A 22,170-nucleotide genomic window follows, 5' to 3' on the forward strand; every position below is an offset into this window, starting at 1 on the left:
GTTAATACAATGCAAGGATAAGGTTGTTGTGTTTGAACTCAAGGTTTAAGAATATAGTCTTATTTATTTGTCTTCACTTAAGTAGTTGCAAATGAGGTAACACAATAAATGTGGGTGAGGGGGAGTGATCACAATGTCCCAATATTTTCTGCTAAACATCAACCAAATGTTGGACCATTCGGAATCCTAGCTAGCTTTGAAGACCGTGACCTAATATGTTTATTTCATTTTCTTTCTAGGTCTAATAGAGTGAATTAGTGATATGGCTGGTTCTAAATTGCATATTAATTGCTCATTGATATCCTCTGCCTACTGCTTCCAAAGGAAAAATTGGACTGCAGTATCAAGGGGATTACTTTCCATAACAAATACGACTCATACCATTTAATCTCGTAAATAATACTTAATTTATCTTTGTCGGAATAAATTTTGAATTCAAAATTCATGAATGACAATTAATTAATCAAAATTAAAATAAAATAAAATAACCCAAATCAAATGGAGGAAGATAGCTTTAGCTTATTAAACACGTCATTTGTGGGGAACGGGTTTAGTGAGCTTAACATTATTATACTAATACAAAAATCTAATATATGCTCAACTTAGCAGAGAGTTTGATGTGTGTACACCAAGGTTTGCCACTCTTTATTCCCGCACAGTACAATTAATCCAATGACAGTCTAATCATGCTTATCAAAGAATTGCAAAGCCATATATAGCTTTGCGTGCCTTGAATGCATGTAAAAGACTTTATTACAATGTGGCAGGTGTCACATGCATTCGCGCTTGCTGGTTTTTACTTATGGGAAGTGAAGGGAGAGTAGGACTGTGGAGAGCAATTAAGTTTCCCAGAAAAAGCTTTGGACTACGGACTACCTCTTCACCCCAGTAAAGGAGGTAGCACTTGCAAATTAATGGTCATACACATATCTCAACAATCCCAACAAATTCATCAAAGTCTTCTTTATTGTTTCATATGCTTTTTGCGTAGGTATGCATGGTTGGTCACAGACTCGCAGACCCTCTGTGGTTCTAGACTTAAGACTTGTAGGTATACTCTTAAATTTTAAGGTAGTAGAGTACAGAATTTGGAAGAGCCTCAAATTAAGGGTTCAATGTGGTTCCTTTTCATAAATAGGTCCAACTAATTTTATCAGCTTGTACACCCTTGTCATTGACTTAATTGGCCGGGTGAGAAATAATAGAAAGCAACTTTCTAGTGGATTTTTTTGTTTTTTAAGAAACTTTCTAGTAGATCATTGGTTAATAATTAGTTGGGTGTACATATAGATATGTATATTAACTATGTGATGATTACGCATTATGTAGAGAGAAATTTCTCTATCACTGGGATAGGGAGAGGTGCCCACGGTATCTTATTGGCTCTCTCTTCTCTTTCACTCCCTTCCTCTCTCTCCTCTCCTTTTTCTCTCTTTCTCTCTTTGCTGTGACACTAACTTGTTCCTATATATATCATGGAGAGAGGCAAGTTATTTTCAAGTATGTAACATGTATATTTTATACTATGCAAGGCTGGCTTTATAACCAGAACACAAACTTCGAGGTAATTTATGGTGCCAGTAGCCACATTAATGGAAGATTTTAAGTGTAATTGGATTATTACACAACCTCCACGGCTCCACATAATGCAACATTCACAGAGTGATAAAGAAACATTTATTATGGGTCACAACCTCTACCGTGAATCGCATAATTGCACCCCCAAGTCCCCAACTACACCTCCAACTAGTTTCATAAGTATCTCTGCTAAACCCTCATTTATATATATCAACCCCCCTCCCTCCCACACAGGCACACACACTTTTATGTGCCTTCTTCTTCCTCCTTCAAACTTCTATAGCCCTCTCTCTCTGGTCTGATTCTGATCATCAACCATGGCAGCCCAAGTGGGGAAAAAGGAGGAGGAAGTCTTGAAGGTGAAACTCACTAACAAAACCCATGTGAAACCCAACAAGAAGGTGGGTAAGAAACAATGTCAATTGGTCACATTTGACCTCCCATATCTGGCTTTTTACTACAACCAGAAGCTGCTTTTATACAAGGGGGGTGAGTTTGAGGAAATGGTGAATAAGTTGAAAGAGGGTCTGGAGGTGGTTCTGGTGGAGTTTTATCAGCTGGCTGGGAAGCTTGGGAAAGATGAGGAGGGGGTGTTTAGGGTGGAGTATGGTGATGATGAGGTGGAGGGTGTGGAAGTGGTGGAGGGAGTAGCAGAGGAGATCAGCATAGCTGATCTGGCAGTTGAGGAAGGCACCACTGCTTTGAAGGAGTTCATACCTTATAATGGGATCTTGAACTTGGAGGGCATTCACAGGCCTTTGTTGGTGGTGCAGGTAATTAAATTAACACTGTTGCTACTTTGATTTCAATGCACTAATGCTAATTTTACTTGGTTTTAGACTTTTAGTAACATATTTTTCATGTCAACTTGCACAATTTCAAAACCAAGGAGACCCAGTAAACTTTTTTATATATCATGCATGCATGAATGGATTTCTGTGAATTCTAATCACATGCATTTGTAGTTTTGTATGTGACATGAAATGTTGTATTCATTTGGGACAGAAATGCTTGGGGGGTCTCTGTCTCTCATCCCCTGTTTCATAGTGAAATTGCTCCCATTATTACTTGTACATGCCCAATTTGTGACTGGATTAGATTGCAGTTGATGAATATCGATTCAACACCATACCCCCATTATCTTCTCTCTTATTTTGTTTCTACACTTTTTTTTCTCTGTCAAATAATATTGGCTGCATTGTTAATTACATCAATTGTATAAGTAGGCCTCATTTTGATCACAAAAATGAAAGAACAAGAAAAAGAGAAAATTTAGAGGAATTGAGAGAAGGAGATAGAAGAAAGTGAAGTCTTTTGATTATGATCAAGATGATTACAAAAGAATATGATCGTGTAGATATATACATGAGCTAAGCTGAGCTTACGGAGCCACAACCCAGCTAACCAAACTAACTGAATTATAACCAAAATACTAACAGATTCAACCATGTGTCATAACCTCATAGGCTGAATAGTAACTAAATTTGAACAGTTATATCCACTGAAATACGGACATGTGGCATCATACTTAACACTTTTATGTCTCTTGTGAGATATGTAGTCAATAAACAAAGTATAAAAGTAGGTAAGTTAATTAATGCATTGAGAGCTCTTATTAGGACATCAACGTCTAGTTGGCATGACTGATTGAATATCGACTTGTTGAATAATCTTTAATATTTATCTCTAAAGTAACAAAATATCTCTTACAAGTAAGATTCACTTATAAAAAAATTCAATAACCAAATGTGGTGTCTTTCGCTTTATTGTTTGTTATATACTTATATTATCACGTGCATGATTCCTATCACCAACTAAACTAAGGGTTTTCTCCTATTTATGTCGATACAATTATACCTCTATTTATTAAAACAGAAAACTATTTTCACATGGAGTTCTTAAGTTCAACATAAAATGATAAAAGAAAGAATAATGTACGAAACAATCATTTTTTGCTTTTTCCTGACAAATGACTATTTGGATAATCCATATATGCAATTATTTCCTTAAAGTCTTAGTCATATGTGCACTTGGATTTTCAATTTTTCATCACTTCTAATCTTTTACGAGCATGATAACCATTTAATTTTGTGCGGCCCTACAGTTAACCAAACTGAAAGATGGGCTGGCAATAGGGTGCGCCTTCAACCATGCGATCCTAGACGGCACATCCACGTGGCACTTCATGAGCTCGTGGGCCGAGATCTGCAACGGGTCCAAATCCATTTCGACCCCACCCTTCCTGGACCGCACCCAGGCCCGAAACACGCGCGTGAAGCTCGATCTCTCTCTGCCTCCATCCAACGGCGTTGCATCCAACGGCACCACCAAAGCGGACCCAAACCTAAGAGAGCGGGTCTTCAAGTTCTCCGAATCCGCAATCGACAAGATCAAGTCAACGGTCAACGCAAACCCTCCATCCGACGGCTCAAAACCATTCTCCACATTCCAATCGCTCTCCGTCCACATCTGGCGCCACGTCACGAAAGCCCGCAACCTAAAACCCGAGGACTACACTGTGTTCACCGTCTTCGCCGACTGTCGAAAACGGGTCGACCCGCCCATGCCCGACAGCTACTTCGGGAACCTGATCCAGGCCATATTCACAGTCACCGCGGCCGGGTTGCTGTCGGCGAACCCGCCGGAGTTCGGAGCCTCGACGATCCAGAAAGCGATCGAAGCGCACAACGCGAAGGCGATCGAACAGCGGAACAATGAGTGGGAGAGTGCGCCGAAGATTTTCGAGTTCAAGGACGCAGGAGTGAACTGCGTGGCGGTTGGGAGCTCGCCGAGGTTCAAGGTTTACGAGGTGGATTTCGGGTGGGGAAAACCCGAGGGGGTTCGAAGCGGGTCGAATAACCGGTTTGATGGGATGGTGTATTTGTATCAGGGGAAAGCAGGTGGGAGGAGCATTGATGTGGAGATTAGCTTGGAGGGTGGGGCTATGGAGAGGTTGGAGCAAGACCAGGAGTTTCTGCTTATTGACTAATTAAGGCTTTAGTGATGGATTCATTAATATTGATCCAATTGGCTTGTTCACTGTGATTTTAGTTAATATATGGAGGGTTATTAATAACTACTGGAATCACAACACCTACGTACGAACCAATTGTATCATGCATGCATGCTATACATATTGCTATGGTAGTGAAGGGAGTGACTTTGTGCTTCACTTTATTAAATTTTTCTGTTTCCATAATTTGGATATTGATCGATGATTTGGGTTGTGTTATTTTGAGTAGTACTGTAATTAATGGATTAATATGTGTCATGTGTGGCAATGAAAAATACTATTTATGTGTACTGTAAGTCTGTAATTACGCCAAGGTGCACAGTGGCGGAGCCACGTTCGGGACATTGGTGGCATGTTTTGCTCACATGTATTTAATCTTGAACACATAATTTGTTTCAAAACAAAAATATAGACCCCTTGCTAATATACAAATTACATTTGTGAATGTGGAAAAATGATAATAAATAAAATATTTTACATTTTCATAGCATTTCTTGCGCATGCGGCCAAAAAATGTCATATTTGACGACATATAAATATATAATTAATAATATTTCCTTGCCATGGAATTCCTTTGGTTGCTGTACGTTTAACATATTTAGTTGTATTTATGATTGACTTGTTGGTATTGTTGAATGCAAATCACAAATTGTTGAATGCAAATCACATTTTTTATTTTGTTTGGCATGTCCCTATTATGATAAAATCCTAACTCCACCACTGAAGATGCATATACACAACTTATATGACACAGCACTGTTAGGTCTTTGATATTAATTATATTTGGTGAATTATTAATTTCTAGTATCTGCTCTGCTCCACCATTAATTGACTTTCTTGAGTGTTATTAGAGCTGTCAAAGAAATGGTTAGATGGACTAGCCATGGCGCGCTGCCTGTCATTTAATTAATTTCAATTAAGCTACAGCCGTGTAATGATCGGTGGTCTTGACAGAGAATGAGAGAGTGATATATAATCTATCAACAAGAATGAAAAGGATTTTATGTGATTCATGCAAGTTGTTATTGGGTCCACAAATTGAAAAAAAAAAAAAAAAAAAAAAAAAAGATTTCAAATTACAACTACTTCGGACCCCAAAAAGAGAAAATGTTGCACGTCCAACAAAAAGGGTGTTGGGAAAGGACTTATGGGACCAAGGTTGAGACTCGAGAGTCCCTCAGTCCCACGAAAGGGTGGCAAAGAGTGGTGAAGAGTCATCGGAGTTATGGGCCCTTGGGATGGGGCCTACAAGTCCCACAAATAATTATGGTAAAAGTTGTATGGATGTTAATGGGCTGGGCCAGGGAGAGGGTTGTGAGAGCGGAACGGTGCCTAGCCTACTATTTATAATGAGAATTGACAATGGGGCAATTAATTAATTAATTTACTATACCCTAGTGAAAGTGAAAAGTAAAAACAATCAACATAACATATGTACTAACTAAAAAAATTACGTTTCTAATGATAATTTTGTATATGTTGTTGGAAAAAAGTCACAAGTTTGAATCTCACTCTTCAAATTAAAAAACAAAATAACAATGATATTAAAAAGGGGGGGGCTATGCACACCACCCTAATCCACTAAGTTGACCACCCCACTTAAATTTTTGCCCCTTTGTGCCCATTTTGCCCCTGCATTAAAAAAAAAAAAAACCATCTCCACTTTGGCCGGCCACCCCTCCCCGCCGCTGGCGCAACCCCACCCCCTCCCCACCGCCGGCGCGACCCCACCCCTCCCCTTCGCCGGTCGACCCCACCCCTCCCAGGCGAAGACCCACCCACCCAGGTGAAGACCCACCCACCCAGGCGAAGACCCGATCGGCCCAGGCGAAGACCCGACGACCCCTCGCCGGCGATCTTCCTTTTCCGGCAGAGTTGAGACGCCGGACCACTTGGGTTTTGTTCCCCAGGTCACGGCGAGTCCAACGGTGGTCTTCCCTTGTTCATCCGACCACCATGCGCGGCTAATCGACGTCGTGAAGCTCCGCGGCGGCGGGGAGAGGTGGCCGGCCAAAATTGGAGAAATGGTTTTTTTTTTTTAATGCAGGGGCAAAATGGGCACAAAGGGGTAAAAATTTAAGTGGGGTGGTCAACTTAGTGGATTAGGGTGGTGTGAATAGCCCCCCCTATTAAAAATTCAAACTAATATAGCCAAGGATAAACTAAATTTCACGTGAAGAATATAAAATAAAATAATCATAGATGATAGATTAAGAAAAGTTTAGAGTAATCTCTTTACTATTTTCTTGGCTAATAAAGGGAACACGGAAAAAAAAAAAAAAAAGGTGGCAAACAAGATTTGCAACTGAGTAGTGAGTTCAACTTGTGTTTGAAAAAATCCTCGTACTACTAGCAATTCCTATATTCAGTTGATTTTATCCATCAAAATTGGACCAATTAGATTCAAAGCTAGTCATAGATTGCATTCACACAACCTTGGGTCTTTTAACAAGAACTAACTTCTTCTTCTTATTCAGATGCAAGTAATAAATTTATGTGGCCATAAAATAAACTGACTAATCCATTAGCTCATATTCCAAGTAATACAAATTACAAATAAATAAAATAACATTATCACAAAACAGTAGTAAAGACAGATAGAAAGAGTCATAAGAGTGTAGGTTTTGAAAGCATTAGAGTTAATTCCAATAGCTAGGATTAACATGTAAATGAAAGGTAAAACAAGAAGTAAAGGATTAAAATTTAACTATACATATTAGAGTACCATAAGGAAGGCAACAGAGATTCTACATTATCTCCTTTCACGAAAATGATGGAAACACGTTAAATTGATACAACGTACAAACTACATTTTTCTTTAACCGGCCATATTCTCTGTACAGAAGCACACTCAACCAAGCATCATTTAACCCTTTATATTACAACCAAAAACAAAAAAACCCAGACCTACCTTTCACATGAACAAGCATCCGAATTCTATTTACTATTCTTGAATGTTTGGACAAAGTTTGATTTTCTTGATTTTGTGGTTGATTTTGTTTATTACATAACAACCTTAGCATTACAGTTCACAACTTTACAAACTCTAAACTTAAGCATCAACGGATATCAAACTGTGATGAGAGGATGAGAAAACCTTAATTGATTTGTTGATAGTCCAACAATGTACAAAAAGGATCAGGGACGGATCCAGGATCCCCAACCTGGGGGGTCATGGTTAGGTAGAGCCTGGCGCCACGAAGCGGCGGCAAAATTTTTTAGGGACTGGGCAGGTGATCGGCTCCGGTGGTAGGGGCTGGGTGAATCACCAATGAACATAGACTATCCTGTTATAGTTTCTCTAAGATATTTGAGAGTTGAGAAGTAGAGTGTTCACTCTCTGGGAAGATGAGGTAGAAGGTGTTAAACAGTGTTGGGCCCTAAAATTGAATTGGGAGGGACAGAGGCCATAATAGAAGGCCCATAAGCAATGGAATGCACGTGAAGATGGAGATCCCGAGAAAGCAGCCACGTCATAGAAAGTGCACGTGGGCACAACTTGTACAAAGCCTCATTCATCACTCCTCTGCAAATGAAACTGGTAGAGGAAAACAGAACCCAAGGCCAAGAAGAAGCAGAAAATGAAGCTATTGCCATAAGATCTGTAAACAAGCTTTTCTTTGGGGGGTCGTCGTTCAGCCTGGGGGGTCGTCGTTCTTCTCTTTGGGGGGTCGCCCGTGTCGCCGTCCAGATGTCGCAGCCTTCTTGCTCCGCCGTCCGGGGGGTCGCCCGACCCCCCAACCTTGTATGTGCGTCCGTCCCTGAAAAGGATAGAGGAACCAATTTACCATTTTTGCTTCGAAAAAGGTTCATAACAGCTAAAATACTTTTTGTGGACATATCATCCATTTGATGTCCAAAATTGATGTTTCAATTAATTTGTTTGGTGCAGGGTTCTTACATATCTGCTTAAGCTTAAGCTCTAGCTTGGACAGTGACTTAGATGATGATGAAGATGAAGTGCAAAAATTGTATGTATTAATGGCTGACAAAGTTTGACTACTCTTGCTTGCTAATGCTGCCTACGTATATTTACAAATTAAGCACAGTGTACACAACTTCACATACACGCCCTAATACATAGAGATTCTTAATTAGCTACATAATTAATAATAGAAATTGAGCAGATGTGATGACATCAACGGTCTCACAGCAGAAAGCAACCAAGCAGTGTGGCATCAACGGTCTCAGCATCATCTTCAGGAATTTGGCGGAGAAAGTTTATCGAAAAGGAATATTCGAATGTGATGACAAGAAGACGCATTTGGGTTTCCGATTACTTTATATCAAAAATTCAAAAGTATTAAACCTGGGCTGGATTACATTTATAAAATCGAGCCGCCGGTTCTGGCCCAACCGCCTTTTTCTTTTCACTCTTCTCATTTGGGCCTATGGAAGAGAGCCCAAAAGGCTCAAGTCATCGCACCTCATCTATCTGTCTATTATTGGTATTTTTCGGTCTGGTCATCAATTCATCATCGTGTATTTATCGAATTATAAGCAAAGACACAATACATAATCATAAATAAATTAAGGATTATTATTTTTGTTGGGTGGACATATCAAGGATTCAGTAGTGGGCACAAGACATGAAGAAAAAAACAAAATCAAGATAATATTAAATTAAGGGGGTTAGATTTTCTATTTACGTGCTGTAAGTATAACAAAATAGATATAGGTTGGGAAAATTCAAGACATAGAGAAGTGGAGAGCAAAATTCATGTTAATAGCCAGCTCTTCGTTTTTATAAATTCATAAAGTGTACTATATTTTACCTGTGCCCTTATTTTTGTTGCAGGTGAGCTAATAAATTAATTACTTGAATCGTTTTATCCAAAAAATAAAAAAATTATTGGAATGACAGCAGCTACGTACCAGCCAGTTGTATATATCATGCATGCATGCTATGGGAGTGAAAGATATGAGTTTGTGCTTCACTTTGTTAATTTTTCTGTTTCTTTAGTTTGGATATTGATGATTTGGGTTGTGTTATTTTGAGTAGTAGTGTAATTAATGGATTAATATGCTTGGAAATGAAAAAGACTTGCTTCTTCGTCGATTGAGTACGTGACTATGTGTGTGTACAGTAATTAAGGTGCATATACATACTAATTAATATAACACAGTGCTGTTAGATTTATGATAATAATTATATTTGCTGAGTCATTAATTTTCAGTAATCTGCGAGTTCTGGGCCCTTGTGAAGGGACCCGGGGCCTGTGAATGTGATGCTACACGTCCCACAAACAATGATGGTAAAAGTTTTAAGAGTTATTGAAGTTATAAACAATAATGGGCTGGACAGCCAGAGGATTGTGAGAGAGGAATGGTGCCAAGCCTACTATTTAAGTATTTATAATGTGAAATGAGAGTGGGGTAATTAATTTACTATCCCCTAGTGAAAGTGAAAAGTAAAAACAATCACATAACATATGTATTAACTAAATATTGGTCTTAAACTCTTAACTCTTAACTCTTAACCAATAAAATTATTGTTCTAATGATAATTTTGTCCACTTTTTAAATTAAAAGGTCACAAGCTTAAATCTCTTATTTCAAATTTAAAAAGTAACAACGATAATGAAAATTCAAATGAACATAGCCAATAATAAATCAAGAAAATGACTAACAATGGCATCAAAATGTGAAAAGTATAACATCAATTGGAGAAATAAAAAGATGGTTTCCCTAATGTTTCATTATAGAACAAGTCGTCAATGATATTTGATAATATTTAGTGGGTTCTAGGTCTTTTTAACCATTCTCACAATCTCACCCTAGCCTTCAATTAGAATAATTGAAGAAGTCAAGATGAAATGGTTAAAGATAATATTTCTATACCATAGTTAATTTTAAAATTTATCATTACAATTGATTAAAATTTGATAAAAAAAGGAGAGTACTAAATGCATATATATATATATATATTTTTTTTTTCAATGACAATTATGACATACTAAAAACATATTTAAGAAGGTTTGGATGATAGTCGAACAAACTGCGGATCCTAATTAATATTAGCTAAATAGAAATAAGAACGCTAATTTTGTTAATTACCATTTTTGTTTGACGCTAGGCGATTGGGTGGTAAAACCGTAAAAGTATGGGTCGAACGGGGAGTTTAGGGCTTACAGAGTCTAATGCCATCACCCACTCACACTACGCCACCGACGTATCATAGTCTTCGTCCCAAATCCGACTCTGAGTTAGGGCTTTGCAGCATCAGCATACTGCATACCTCAAAGGGGGACTCTTCTCGGGTAAGTCAGATTCAGCTACAACGAATTTGGAGTTCTAAATCCCTAGTCTCTGCAATTCGTGTTATTGGGGAATATTTGGTATTGGAATACAATGGCACCGCCAAACCCCAGAGACCTTAAGGGTTTTAAGTGAATTGGTTTGTTTTAAATTTTTGGTCTGAGATTGCGATTTTTTCTTCCTTGTGTTGTTGTATTATGATTTATGATAAACCCTTGGAATTGAAGCTAGTTGAATTGGGTTCATAGCTTGGTGATAAAATTAATTGGGGTTTTATGCTTTTCTTCGAGGGCTTTATTTGGACTGGTCTTTCAAGTAATTTCTGTTTGAATGATGGCTAAACTACTTGAATTGGCCAAGGGTTTATAGTAATTCATCTAAAACTCTGTTCTTTTTCATTTTTTTAATGGATTCATCGACTTCTATTGCTTTTCTCTTTTAAATCTGGATCCAGGATTATTTGGTCCCTTGCTTTCCAGGAATGTTTATCTGCTCCTGATGTAAGCACATCAAGCAAATCGGAAATAATAATAATGATTATGTTTTTTTAATTTGAAGGCATTAGGGGTTTGATGGATTCTCCTGAACATAGTCGGAGTCATGTGAAACGAGAGGCGGAGGATATTTCAGATTTGAAGAGTGATAGGGCCGGAGATGATGAAGACTGGGATGGAAGTGATAAGAGAAAGCACAGGTCAAGCAGGTCAAGAAAGTCTGGTAATGGAGAAGACACAGGAGGACTAGATAGCAGTGGAAGAAGGAGAAGTTATGGGGACAGAAGTGAGAGCCGAAAAAGATCAGGGGGCTCCAGCAATGCGGACAGTGACGACGATGATTATGAGTCAAGAAAAGAGTCGCGTTCTAAGCAGTTGAAGAAAAAACAAGAAGAGAGCAGTTTGGAGAAGTTGAGCAGTTGGTATCAGGATGGAGAATTAGAGAACAGGCAAGATGGTGGAGATAAGTCGGGGAGTAGAGGGCCCATTCGAGCCGAAGAAAATGATAGAAGGAAAATGACTTCAAGGCTTACGCAGCATGAGAGTTCTCAGAGTAAAAGTAAGAGCAAAGAAGAAAGGTCTCATGATGGAGAGCTTGAAAAGACACTGGATAGAGATTCCAGGCATTCAGAACGGAAGGAAAGCAGCCGAGAGAAGACTCATGGGTCTTCTGAACAGGTGAGGAGTTCCAGAAAAAGATGGGATGAATCAGATGGTGTCAAGAAAGCAGAAGAAACATATAATGAAAGATCTGAGTCAAGAAGTGGTAAGCCTTCTGATCCCAAGTACGAGAGTTCCAGAGAGAAAAGTGTATCTGCAAGAAATGAACCCAGCGAGAGTAAAATCAGGGGTTTAGATTCAAGCAGTGATAGGGGTACCAAATCTAGCAACAGAGAAGAGAGAAAAGCTGATATGGAAAAGAGTAAGAGCAAAAGCAGGCCAGAAACACTTGAAGAAGATAATAGGACTAGTCCTATCACTCGTGAAGACAGATCAGGTCGGGAGAAAACCGAAAAGCATAGACAGCAGAGAACTCCGGTTGTTCGGGATGTCCCTGAAAGCAGGGAGAAGTCTTCGAATGCAGATGATGATGCAAATGTGGGGTCAAAAGACAAGGGGGCTAGAGAAGTAGGAAATACCACCAGGTCGAGGACACCTGAGAGGAGTGGGAGGCGTTATCAGGATTCAGAATACTTTGAAATGGATTATGACAGAAGTTATAATCTCAAGAGGAAGGAACTAGAAAAGGATGGTTTTAGGGATGATCGACCTAAAGGCAGAGATGATAGCTGGAGTGACAGGAGTAGGGATCGGGAAGGTTCCAAAGAGAACTGGAAAAAAAGGCAACCCAACAGTAATGACAAAGATTCCAAAAATGGGGACAACATTTATGACCATGGCAGGGAGTGGGAGTTGCCAAGACACGGTCGCGAGAGGGCTGACAATGAAAGGCCTCATGGTCGGTCTGGTAATAGGAAAGATGGAAGTCGAGGTGAAGCTGTGAAAACATCATCAAATTTTGGAATTTCAAATGAAAATTATGATGTTATTGAGATCCAAACTAAGCCTATTGATTATGGAAGAGCAGAGTCAGGATCCAACTATCCTAGGAGAACTGAAGCTGGTCATCATTCTGATGGAAAATCAGCACCAAGTGATGAAGAGTGGGCATATCTGCAGGATGACAGGGCAAGAAGAAGTGATATGTATGGTTCTGCACCACCTAGGGATGATTCAAAGGAAAGATATACTGACGATATTACCTCCTTACGAGATCAGAATTCATGGAGGGAGGACTTTGATTCCCATGGGGGGAAGGGAAGAGGCCAGAAAGGTGCCATGTCCGGCCGAAGTGCTGGTGGCCAGAGTTCTGGTGGTGGTTCACAGCCTCCATATGGAAACCCAGAGGCTGGACCCTTCAATAGAACTGCTTCTCAAGGAATGAAAGGGGGTAGAGTTGGGAGAGGAGGTAGGGGTAGGCTTACTGGAAGAGACAGTCAACAGGTAGGCATCCCACTTCCAATAATGGGATCACCATTTGGACCTCTTGGAATGCCTACACCTGGACCCATGCAGCCACTTACACCTAGTATGTCACCTGCTCCAGGTCCGCCAATTAGCCCAGGTGTCTTCATTCCACCATTTCCTCCACCCGTTTGGCCTGGGGCTCGAGGTGTTGACATGAATATGTTAGCTGTCCCACCTGGTCTCTCCTCTGTTCCTCCTGGATCATCAGGCCCGAGATTTCCACCTAATGTAGGGACTCCGGCAAACCCTGCCATGTTTTTTAATCAATCTGGCCAGGGAAGAGGGGTTCCTCCAAGCATCTCCAGCCCTGGTTATAATGCTGCAGGACCAATGGGACGAGGAGCTCCAGGTGATAAAAATCCGGGTGGTTGGGTTCCTCATAAAAGTAGTGGACCTCCTGGTAAAGCTCCTTCCAGAGGAGAGCAGAACGATTACTCTCAAAATTTTGTCGATACTGGTATGCGACCTCAGAATTTCATCAGGGAGCTAGAGCTTACAAATGTTGTGGAGGATTACCCCAAGCTTAGAGAGCTTATACAGAAAAAGGATGAGATTGTGTCTAAATCTGCTTCTCATCCCATGTATTACAAATGTGACCTGAAAGAGTTTGAGCTGTCTCCAGAGTTCTTTGGAACCAAGTTTGATGTCATTCTTGTGGATCCACCGTGGGAGGAATACGTCCATCGTGCTCCTGGTGTGGCCGATCATACGGAGTACTGGACTTTTGAAGAAATAATGAATCTTAAAATTGAGGTAATCTGGCTGCAAATCATTATTTTTTTTACTGTGTTTTACCTATAAACAAGCATTTATATGTCCGCTCTTATTATGCATGTGCATCCATGGCCAGCACTGGAAAAACTGCTAAGTAATGAAGCAATTATATGAACAGGTGCATCATATAAAAATATTACTCTTATCATTCTAATAAGCTGCAAATTACAATTCATATGTCATTAAGGATTAGTTTTTGCCTTTACATGTTTCCTTTCACCCTTGACTCAATACTTGAACTTTTGTTCTGTATGTTCACAGGCAATAGCAGACACTCCTTCTTTCATTTTCCTTTGGGTGGGTGATGGCATGGGTCTTGAGCAGGGCCGTCAATGTCTGAAAAAGGTGTTTAGTAAGGGACTCTAGTTTTAGATTGTAAACATGACTTGCCTTTACTTCTTTTTCTTTGATATGATCTAGGATTGTATATTTTTGCTACAAATTGTGCTTATATATCGATGTGGTCCGGCAGTGGGGATTTCGTAGGTGTGAAGATATATGTTGGGTGAAGACAAACAAAACTAATGCAACTCCTGGTTTGCGGCATGATTCTCATACTTTGTTTCAGCACTCAAAGGTTGGTGTAATTTTTCTAGTGTGAATGTGTGCACCTTCGTCTTGTTACCAGGTGTCCTCACTTATTTCATTGAAAATTCTTTGCGGCAACATTAATTTCTTTATAAATGGTTTCTTCTGTTGTAAAGGAACATTGCTTGATGGGAATAAAAGGCACTGTTCGTCGCAGTACTGATGGCCATATAATCCATGCCAACATTGATACTGATGTAATAATAGCTGAGGAACCCCCATATGGTTAGTATCCTTATCTATAACCCTTGGTTTGTGTTGGTATGTGAAAATTTTAGACATAAAGTTGAAGAATAATGTGAAATTTTTTCCCAAAGTTTCTGTGGTTAGGTGTCATGAGTTTAATAACTGTTGTTGACATTGATGGCCCTGCTCAGTTTCCAAAAACTATCTTATTATATTACATCATTTGCAATCTGGTGCTATGAAATGAGCACTTATAATGCTATATTGTGCCTTTGGAATTGCAGGTTCAACCCAAAAGCCTGAGGATATGTACAGGATTATTGAGCATTTTGCCCTTGGCCGTAGGAGGCTTGAGCTCTTTGGTGAAGACCACAATATTCGGTCTGGTTGGCTGACTGTTGGTAAAGGACTATCCTCATCAAATTTCAATGCTGAGGTAAACTTTTCAGTTAGCTCAAATTCCTTTGATAACAGAACCTCAGTAGTTGACTGCACTAGCTCCTCTGTGCAACTGTCTGATCATTCAGGCTTTAACCATTGAGTTGAGGGGATGTTGATATGATAACTAAAAACTCTTCTAAAAAAAAAAAAAACTAAAAACTCGCAATGATTAGAGAACAAGGTATTTGTTCAATTTCGAAGAAAATGGTGTTTTTGGTTGGGTTCTCTATTTTTATGGTTGAATGATTTCTTAGAGAGGGGGCAAAATGGCAGAGAAACGAACTGATAAATGACATCAAACCTAAGACACCGTGACCAAAACATGCGATATCCATTGTAATTGACTGTGCTTGGAGCTCTCTGTTTTAGCAATTGATCATGCATGCCTTGCCCAGGAAGTGGGTTTAGGAACAATAAATTGCAATAATAGAACTATGCTACTGCATCATCTTTATTGCTTTGCCTGAAAGACGGTCATTGCTGTCCTATATTGGGCGTCAAATTAGTTGTGCACTATCGTGTGTAGATTTTTTTTTTTTTTTTTTTTTTAACATCAAAACTTGTTTTCTGATTTCCCTTGACTGATTTCTCCATTTTTTTTTGTTGTGACTGTGAATATGGGTAACATCCAGGGATATCTCCGGAACTTTGCTGACAAGGACGGGAAAGTTTGGCAAGGAGGGGGTGGACGAAATCCGCCTCCAGAGGCACCTCATCTTGTTGTGACGACACCCGATATAGAGGCTCTTCGGCCCAAGTCACCAATGAAAAACCAGCAGCAACTGCAGCAATCAACATCCATTTCTCTGACAACTGCAAATTCCTCCAACAGAAGGCCTACTGGAAACTCACCACAAAATCCAACTGCTGTAAGTATAAACCAAGAATCCTCAAGTTCCAATCCCTCAACTCCAGCTCCTTGGGCATCTTCACCAATGGAGGGTTTTAAAGGGAGAGAGGGAAACGATATGCCTTCAGATGACAAGGTTTTTGATATGTATGGGTACAGTGGACAGGCAAATGGAGACTATCTAGATTTTGAGTCTCACAGACACATGAATTTGTTGTAATGAAACGCCCGGCATTTAAAGTTGCTGCGTAGCATGTAATTCTTTTTCCCTATAAGGCTATAATATATATAAATGGAAAGAAAATGCGCTGTTGTTGTGCGTGCATCTTATCTGGCCTTGGGTAAAAGGAATTCTTCTACCTCTAATATATATTAAAATGCCCTGAAACATCTGGGTTGCGGATATCATGTTAAACCATGCTACAAACCCCAAATGAACTACCAAAGTTGACCCAAAAAAATTATTACCAAAGGAATGTCTATCTAAAAATATGGCACATCTGCTCCAGTACTGTTCAAAACCATACTCTACAATGAGATCATAAACACCCTGAGCTTGCCATGTCTGTACTCTCAGTAATACAGAAATTCTAAGGACTTATATAGTGCCATTAACAAAAGTTGAGAAGGAACAATAAAATTAGGATTTCTCAGCTCCATTCATCTTTGTCAGGCTTCACTTTGACTCACAAAAATGGACAGGGGTCCTTGTATCCGAGATGTAATGAAATCTCTTATGTCTCACTTTGAGGTTGTTGGGGTGAAGGCGTTCTAGCAGCAGTTTCTTCAACAGTAGCTGCTACCAAATTTGCATACAACAAGTGAGTGAGCAAGTGAGAGAAAGAGAGAGAGACAGAGAGAGATTTAATGATGACTAACCTTGAGATGGGGTCTGAGGTTGTAACTGACTTTCCACTGGAGCAGATGTCTCCCCCTGATTTTGGGGAGCAGATGTCTGCCCCTGGTTTTGGGCAGCTGATGCTTTTAGCTGCTCCTCTGTGATCTTTAAGTACTCCTCAGTGGTGTATGCTCTGTTTGGAGATGGAACCCCATCTGCATTAGACAAGTTACATATTTCGAGATTTCTTAAAGTGACACAGAAACTATCTTATGGGGCACATCTATCCTGTATAATGATGCAATGAATCAAACAGCCACGACATGAATCAAGTAAAAATAGTGACTGAATAGTGAATATTTATCTCACTAAGAAGCAGATACTATCCATTTGGAAGATTTATGTGCAAACAATGGTATAGGAGATAGAAACTGGACCAAAATTACCCAACTTTAGTTACACCTATTTGTGTTCCTAGTATTAATTCATATTCTAAAGACTGCTTCTTAGACCTCATAAATTTTCACCAAACTCCCAATATTGTGTCAGGTTCATTAATCATGAAAGTCAAAGATAAATGTAAGTTACTAATTACTTTTTCAAAATAAAAACAGACTTTGGAAATTCTTTAATCACTCACTGGGGTCAGCCGTAGTTTTGGAATCTCCAGTACTGGGAGTTGATGAAGAGGTTGGAGTAGATTCGGTTATTTTGGAATTGTACGTGTTTATTGATGAACTTGAAATGTCATCAAGACCAATCTCCTTTTCAAGGGTGCTCTTGAATTCCCGAGAAACTTCCTACACACAGATATACATGCAACATTTACAGCCTTCTCAGAGGAGACATAAATGGTACAATTTGAATGAAGTTAATATTACGTACCTGAAGTTCTCTAATGGTGGGTTGAAAAGCACGCAAAGTCTTTCCTAAATTCCGAGCAACCTGCATTTAGATAAATTGTTAATCTGAGATGCCAAAAATATTCCTCTTATATAATAAAGACTAAATAATTTTTTCTAAATCTTAACATCCTAAGCTCCTGCAGAACATCATGCAGAACATCATTATTTCTCCCATGGAGTTTTGAGTAACATCAATGCTGTGAGAGAATATAAGAACCACATTATCAGATTCCTCCCTCTTCCCTTCCCCCACTCCCCCAGTAAAAGAAAAACCCTTAAAGGCACATCAATCAGATGCTACCACCCATAAATTATCAGATTGAAAGACAATCCTTCCCTTTTTGTTGCACTTATGGAGTTTGGAGTGCAGACCCAAGGCACTCTCATCACCTCACTGGTTGAGCCTAATCTTTTGAGACAATCTTACAATATTACTGTGGTTAATTAGTGGGGACTACAAAACACTGATACAAGTACTCTGCATACCACAGAGTCTGGATGCCAATTTGGCTTCCCACAATTTAGAGTCCAGTGAACACCGTTAAATGGAAGATATATCATATAACTGAAATCCAAATGGTGGACAAGGTAGATCCCATAATAGAGGATGCTCAAGACATCCAACCCCCCCCCCCCCCCCCCGCCTCCTTTTCTTAGGGGCTAGCTCATGTTATTAGTCTGGTATATAATCGAATTATACATTCTCTCCCTCCTACCAGTACCTAGGAACACTGTTGTGCTAGACGAGTAGTAGGTACACCCCTAGACAAGTAGTACCAGATTCTTGCCTCCTACTACCTAGACAAGTAGTAGGAACACCCCTACTACTCAAACTGAAAACACATGCATCCAAATGAGAAATTAAGTCCAGCTATTACTCAAAAGTCACAGAAAAAGCAAGCAAGCATTCTCACACAAGAATTTGAGACCAAAACCTTCAGATATATATAACATACAACTCACCTCAGCAAGACCTTTGGGACCAAAAACCAACAAAGCCACTACCCCAATAACTAGAGCCTCAGGAGCTCCAACCCCAAACAGAGATGCATAAACCACCATACCCTTATACCTGCTCTTCCTCTCTACACCACCAAATCACAAATGAGCTGAAATAATTAAACAAGCAGCAGCGATAAAAAAAAAACAAAACAAAACAAAACAAGGAGAATAACACCCACAAGCTCAAATGATAAGAAGTACCTAATTTTAAAGATTTCGGTGTGAATGAGATACCCAGATGCTTCAGGCCACTCCATGGTGAGAAAAGACTGAGGCCCAGGGGAGGAAACACTGCACAAAGATGAAATTTTGGGGTTTGGGGGTGGGAGATCAGAGAAGAAGAGGGATTGTATATGGCTGCTTTTCTGCTTGTGGTTGCTGATGATGGTGAACACACAAATGAAGCAACTGCAGTAGTTGAGGCCATGACCATCATTTCAAGATTTTTATGATTCTGTGATTCATGAGCTCTCTGGTCAGTGGTCGCAGTCCAAAATTATACTAACCAGAAGCATTAGATGTGTTTTCAGATTATGAGCATTTCTGGGTAGAGTTGAACTTGGGCTTTGTCACCCCCCTGCAAGCCCACCAACATTTTGGGCTGGACCTGAACTTTCTTTTCCACATTGAAAAGGATCCAAGTACTTCGAATCGTTCTAAATAATGGGCCAGGCTATTTACTGTTGAGCAGGTTTATAATGTTCATTGCCACCAAGTCCAATAACCCAACATGCGATAGTTGGGCTCTATCCGTGCTCAAACGCTACGTATATAGAGATTTTTTTTCGTCTCAGTCCAAAATGTGGTTGATGCTTTTCTTTTCTTCAATGAAGGTTGATTTTGAGATTTATGCATATTCTATGTGTTTTTTTTTTTTTTTGATAAATACCTATAAATATCATCACAATATATAAAAGATCTACATAATTTTGGGCTTTAATATTTGGGGGCTTGAGATGGTTGCCTCAATTTGCCAACTCTAAAATCAAATGAATTATCACAAAAATCATGCACCCTCAAAATCCAAAAGCAATATAAAGTAGGATCTTGAATCAAATCTGTTACATATGTATAATAATAATAATATATGCATATGTCTGTATATTAAAATTTTTAGATGAACCCCCACCTACTCGATAAGTTGAACATGTGGTGTGCTGGTTTAGCTTTTGCCTTGTAGGACCATAACCACACCTCGCCACCCCATTAGAGGAAGGGTCATCAATTTGTGAAATATCCAGTACTTGCACCTCCCTAGTGGACCCCTTGCTTTTCAATTGGTTATGGGTGGATCTTGAAAACTCAAGTATCATATCCTACACTTTAAATATTGTCCGATTAAACTTAGTATAATTAATTGTACTAATTATTGATTTAACTTTATAATTTTATTTAATTTATAGTTTTTTTTTTTAATACTCTCTTACAGTTTTGATCAAAGTGGGAAATGAGTGATCATGTGAGATTAGTAGGCTTTATCCACACCTTTTAACTTATGTTTGTTGTAATAAGTAGTAACATACATGAGTGAAGTCCATAAAAGTGAATCATCATAACTTTGAAGTGTATAACCTCATGTTCAGTGAAAGATCTATAAAAAGTTAACATTAACTTAATAATTAAGAAGTTCATGCCTTTGAAGATTAACAAGTAAATTAAAGCCACTTTGTGTATATATGAATTGAGGCCATAAAAGTTAGGGATAAAGTGAGAAAGGTAAGACACTGATAACAAATAAAATAGAAAGTGGGTGTAAAAGGTTGAAAGGTTAATAATAAGAGCAGGGTGATGAGGCCATGAAAAGGAACTTGAGATATCATTATCACAAGGCAAAAAGATGAATGGATGGTGGCTGAGAGAGAGAGCCACCCGTGCAAGTTTAATTTAGTGTTTGTGTGAGTGTGTACGAGAGAGAGAGAGAGAGAGAGAGAGAGAGAGAGGGGGTCTGTCACTATCTTACGCACGAGGGGTGCGCACCAAAAAAAAAAACCCAACAAAAAACAAAGTGGATCTGCCACACGTGCACATCTTTGACCAAAGTGTTCTCGTCCTTATAAAATGAAAATTAAGGAAAAAAGAAAAGAAGATTGTCCAAGGATATTCTCATATACCCTCAAAGTTACTCAAATTTACAATACAAGGGCTTGAGTGGTTGATCTATGACTCAGTATAACGCACACTCATCGGACGGTCCCAATTGATTGATCACTTGCAGGGCTGTGGGGCCGTCCACACAAATGCGGTCACGAGAGGCACGCGGGACGCGCATAACGTAGAATCAGATTGTTTAGAAACAACAAAAGAATCACGAGTATCTCACGTGGTCACACCACACCGCCAGTGGTTAGCTTCTGCATTAAAACCACCGTGAATTGGGGTTGGATGAAAGGGCAATTTTGTCAATTCCGTTTTCCAGCTACTAGAAGCTTTTGATCTATAAATCTACAACGACCCCCTGTGGATCTTAAAGTTACTATAAATAATAAGTAATTTTTATTACGAATAATAAATACTTTTTTTCTTTGGTGGATGAATAATAAATTCCTGTTCTTAAATCTTAACTAACTTATTAGGTGTTTGACTTAAAAGAAAGATAAATTAATAATTACAAAATGACATAAGAAAAAAAAAAAAAAGAGACAATACAGCTGGCCTTTCGTTGTCCAGTCCCTTATCCAATTATCCTCAACTTGCACAAATTTAATCATTAATTGTGAAACCTATGGTCAGATTAAGCTACTCTATAATTACTATTATTATTATTTTATAATTTATAAGTACCTCTTCAATGCATTGAAGAGAAACCATGAACATGTTGAGATCACTACTGTTCTGTTAACACCAATGAGAGATCAATCAAAATCACACTCATCAAGCAAACCATAGTTATGTAAGACTACAAAGAATTGGGGTGAGAAATTCACATCTGTCAATAGAAAAGCAATTCTTCAACCCCTAACTTTGATTTTTTGGTTGAGAGGATATTCATCCAAAAATTAAGAAAATATTAAGTGTCATTAGGAAATTGACGAAAACAATCCTATTGGATATGGGAAAATAAGGTTTTATTTATAGTATTTACCAAAAATATCAATAATGAGCAACAAAACAATAATAAGTACAATTAAAAGTAAGACAGTTGCATGTTATGTCATGTTATTTTTTTATTGTTCACTTTGTTTTATTATCCGTGTATTATTTAAATATTTGTTTTG

General features: G+C 38.9%; 3 protein-coding genes across 5 annotated transcripts; 2 read left to right on the plus strand and 1 right to left on the minus strand.

Annotated features, from left to right (window-relative positions):
• The first annotated feature begins 1,784 nt into the window (after positions 1–1,784).
• PEL3 (HXXXD-type acyl-transferase family protein) lies at positions 1,785–4,887 on the plus strand. Its single transcript, XM_086238323.1, has 2 exons — positions 1,785–2,351; positions 3,683–4,887. Exons 1-2 carry the CDS (start codon positions 1,896–1,898, stop codon positions 4,565–4,567), a joined length of 1,341 nt encoding a protein of 446 aa, XP_086094449.1. The 5' UTR covers positions 1,785–1,895; the 3' UTR covers positions 4,568–4,887.
• Positions 4,888–10,711: 5,824 nt separating this feature from the next.
• On the plus strand, positions 10,712–16,535 carry EMB1691 (Methyltransferase MT-A70 family protein). Of its 2 annotated transcripts, none has more exons than XM_086235347.1 (7): positions 10,712–10,851; positions 11,408–14,124; positions 14,407–14,490; positions 14,618–14,722; positions 14,850–14,958; positions 15,204–15,355; positions 15,993–16,535. In XM_086235347.1, the coding sequence occupies exons 2-7, from the start codon at positions 11,422–11,424 to the stop codon at positions 16,428–16,430; spliced, it is 3,591 nt and encodes a 1,196-aa protein (XP_086091473.1). In that variant the 5' UTR covers positions 10,712–10,851; positions 11,408–11,421; the 3' UTR covers positions 16,431–16,535. The 2 variants fall into 2 exon arrangements, with proteins under 2 accessions (XP_086091473.1, XP_086091474.1); XM_086235348.1 differs by having other exon boundaries at positions 10,732–10,851; positions 11,415–14,124.
• Positions 16,536–16,671: 136 nt separating this feature from the next.
• On the minus strand, positions 16,672–19,466 carry HCF106 (Bacterial sec-independent translocation protein mttA/Hcf106). 2 transcript variants are annotated; one of them, XM_086235350.1, is made up of 6 exons: positions 19,157–19,466; positions 18,917–19,038; positions 17,934–17,993; positions 17,689–17,848; positions 17,090–17,263; positions 16,672–17,006 (listed from the first exon to the last, which is right to left on the minus strand). In XM_086235350.1, exons 1-6 carry the CDS (start codon positions 19,389–19,391, stop codon positions 16,945–16,947), a joined length of 813 nt encoding a protein of 270 aa, XP_086091476.1. In that variant the 5' UTR covers positions 19,392–19,466; the 3' UTR covers positions 16,672–16,944. The 2 variants fall into 2 exon arrangements, with proteins under 2 accessions (XP_086091476.1, XP_086091475.1); XM_086235349.1 differs by having other exon boundaries at positions 16,672–17,009.
• Positions 19,467–22,170: the final 2,704 nt, after the last annotated feature.

The sequence above is a fragment of the Dryas octopetala genome, chromosome 3 (genome assembly GCF_963921425.1).
Source record: "Dryas octopetala chromosome 3, drDryOcto1.1, whole genome shotgun sequence".
Classification (NCBI taxonomy): domain Eukaryota; kingdom Viridiplantae; phylum Streptophyta; class Magnoliopsida; order Rosales; family Rosaceae; genus Dryas; species Dryas octopetala.